We start from the raw sequence: 2,916 nt of genomic DNA, 5'->3' as shown, positions 1-2,916 counted from the left end.
CAGTGCCCTGCCACTGCCACCGCTGGCCACCCTCCATGTTCCTCACCACCCCCTGGTGGTCAGCGCATGTCATAGTGAGTGATCAAACTCCCGGTCTCCTGGTCAAACTCCCGAGGGGACACATTGCTATTAGCCTTTTATATATATAAATTTTACAACACTGCAAATGCTGTACTTACTTTAAAAGTTACATAAAAACACCAAACAACTGCCATGGCTGATGGTTCAGTTTGTTGGAATGTCATCCTGTACACTAAAAGGTTGTGGGTTCAAATGCTGGTCAGGATGCATACAGGAGGCAATTAATCAATGTTTTTCTCTCTCACTCTCTTTAAAAAAATCAATAAAAAGCATATTCTCCAGTAAGAATTAAAAAAAGATAATTTAGCCTGGCTGGTGTGGCTAAGTGGTTAAATGTTGACCTATGAATCAGGAGGTCACAGTTTGATTCCTGGTCAGGGCACATGCCCAGGTTGTCGGCTTGATCCCCAGTGGGAGGCATGCAAGAGGCAGCTGATCAATGATTCTCTCTCATCATTGATGTTTCTATCTCTCTTCCTCTTCCATCCTCTCTTAAGTCAATAGAATATATTTTAAAAAATTTAAATTTAAAAAAGGAAAAGGAAGGCTCTAAAACTGAATATCCACAGAAACAAGTGAATCTGTCAAATTGATGACACAGCCACACATACAAAATGAATCAACTCGAGCAAACTACTGAGCACATCAGAGATATAAACCTTTCAAGGAAAAAAACCCACAAGGGCATTTTGGCCTTGCTCTGTGTAGTAAGTTTCAAACTATTTTATGAGCATTGGGGGACAGAACGCATTACCCCACCAGATGTTGCTGTAGGATCCAGGACTCTGTGTGGGTAAGGAGAGGACAGCATGTTCTGAGAAACATTGCTCAAAAAGGCTGCATAGAGGGTGAGGAATAACCCCAAGACCAGTTGGTACCAAGTGCCCAGGATGATGCAGTTTTCTTGCAAACTTTAATTTTAATGGGGGATGGGGCGGAAGGACTGATGAAAGCCCTGGCTGCTGCGACTCAGTGGTTAGAGTGTTGGCCTGTGCACTGAAGGGTCATGGGTTCGAATCCTGGTCAAGGGCACATACCTGGGTTGCAGGTTCAATCCCTGGCCCTGGTTGGGGTGTATATGGAAGGCAACCAATCGATGTCTCTCTCTAATTGATGTTCCTCTCTCTCTCCCCACCTCCTTCCTTCCCACTCTCTCTAAAAAACGATGAAAAAAATATCCTCACACGAGAATTAACAAAACAAAACAAGGGCTGATGAAACACTCCCAGCTTCCCTGTACTGCACTGTCCCCCTCACTGGCCTTGCCAGGGCAAGAGCTTACATGCCACAGCCAGCCCCACTCTGAAGCCTGCAGGTGACAGTTCCTGAGGTCATCATGGATGTAAAAGGCAGATCCAGGCAGAGCATTTGCAAAGCCATCAGTGCTCCAGGCAACTGGTCTGGATCTCCCAAGAAGCAGAAGGTACCCTCAGCGCAGTGCCCAGTCAAGGTCCAAAACAAGCTGGAAGAGCATGCTCAGTCACCTCTGGGTCCAAGAAATGCACTAGTTAATGTGAAGTTTTAAAATGCATTCTTTATTAGACTAAGGCACAACTCTGCAACACATTGGAGCAGGGCAGAGCCCCGGCAGACTGTAGGATACAATGTACACAGCAGGAAACCTACCTGCTCCCTATACACTCCCCACTAGCTCTGAGGGGAGCCCAAAGGGTTATGGTTCAGTAATAGGAACCCTGAAGGAGAGAATCTGTATCCCAGAGGCAGAGCTACTCCCTGACTGTGTGCTGAGTCTGAGAAAAGGGGAGGATAATGGTGCACCTCCAAGCCCGAGGGTGCCAGGCTGTCGCTGCATGGAAGTGCTTGTTGCCCACACTTAGACCAGGGACCACTATCACTCCATGAGCAGCAAATTCTCATCAGCCCACAGCAGCCAGTATGACCAGGGGGCAGTGCCCTCCTCCTCCTCAGGCCCTTGGGTGAGGACGCACCCTCCCTCATTCCACCATTGTTCTGACTCTGCTCAGGTCCTGGGGACACTGCTCCTCTGCCCAGGGAGCTCTCTCTCTTGCCCTGGAAAACTCCTATTTGGCCTTCGAATCCAGCTTAAATGTCCCTCTGGGGAGCTTTTCCCATCCCTCAATATCCCAGAACAGATGCTCCTCCCTCCAGCCCTGAGCTCAGCAGAAGTCATAATTTATCCCGTGTGACCCCTGAGGCGTTTGCCAGGCTACCTTTTGGGCTCTCAGGAGATTTGTGGGGTGAATACACTCAAACCAGAAGGGTGTGGTGGGTACATACCATAGGTCAGGGTTGTCGGTGCTGTTTTCTATGCTGAATTGTTCAATCTCTGGTCCCACCTGAGCAACAAATTTGGCCAGTTTCTCTGCAGTCTCCATAGTCTTCAAGTCAACTACAAAACAAAGTAACTGTCACGCGTAACAGCTGCCACTTCCCGTGTAGACATCATGGGGCTGTGGAGACTAATTACCAAGACCGTCCCTCATGTCCCCTCCTGCATGTTTGCCTTTTGCCCTGGGACTCTGCAGCTCTGTCCAGCAGAGGGGGACTCTCCTCTCCCTTGAACCGGGACTGGTCCCAAGACTCCTGCTAGCCAACAGGTATGGCAGAAGTCCTGGGGCTCGGGTGCCTCGAGCACCTCCACTGCCTCTCCCAGAGGCCGGACACCAACCTCAGGTGAACCACCCCAGCAGGCTGCTGGGGGATGACAGGCACATCCCAGTCACCCAGATCACCTCACCAGCCTCAGACAACCAGCCACTCCCTATAAACACATGTGAAGGCCTGGTTAGGCTTATGGTAGCTCCTGTGTGAAGCCAGTTTGGAGCTGCTTGTTCTGTAGCAGCACTTGGGTAG

The 2,916-nt window shown here is 49.5% G+C and overlaps 1 protein-coding gene across 4 annotated transcripts in view; it reads right to left on the bottom strand.

The window, feature by feature from the left end:
* The window catches only part of SUGP2 (SURP and G-patch domain containing 2), a 64,486-nt gene that overhangs the window by 48,495 nt on the left and 13,075 nt on the right, over window positions 1-2,916 (bottom strand). For all 4 annotated transcript variants that reach the window (XM_006778339.2, XM_015557740.1, XM_006778341.2 and 1 more), the window contains exon 6: window positions 2,341-2,452. In XM_006778339.2, the coding sequence (XP_006778402.1) occupies window positions 2,341-2,452 (112 nt within the window). The remainder of the gene's footprint in view (window positions 1-2,340; window positions 2,453-2,916) is intronic.

The sequence above is a fragment of the Myotis davidii genome, unplaced genomic scaffold (genome assembly GCF_000327345.1).
Source record: "Myotis davidii unplaced genomic scaffold, ASM32734v1 scaffold448, whole genome shotgun sequence".
Classification (NCBI taxonomy): Eukaryota; Metazoa; Chordata; class Mammalia; order Chiroptera; family Vespertilionidae; genus Myotis; species Myotis davidii.
The sequence above is the reverse complement of the archived record's forward strand: the minus strand, read 5'-3'. Positions and strand labels throughout refer to the sequence as shown.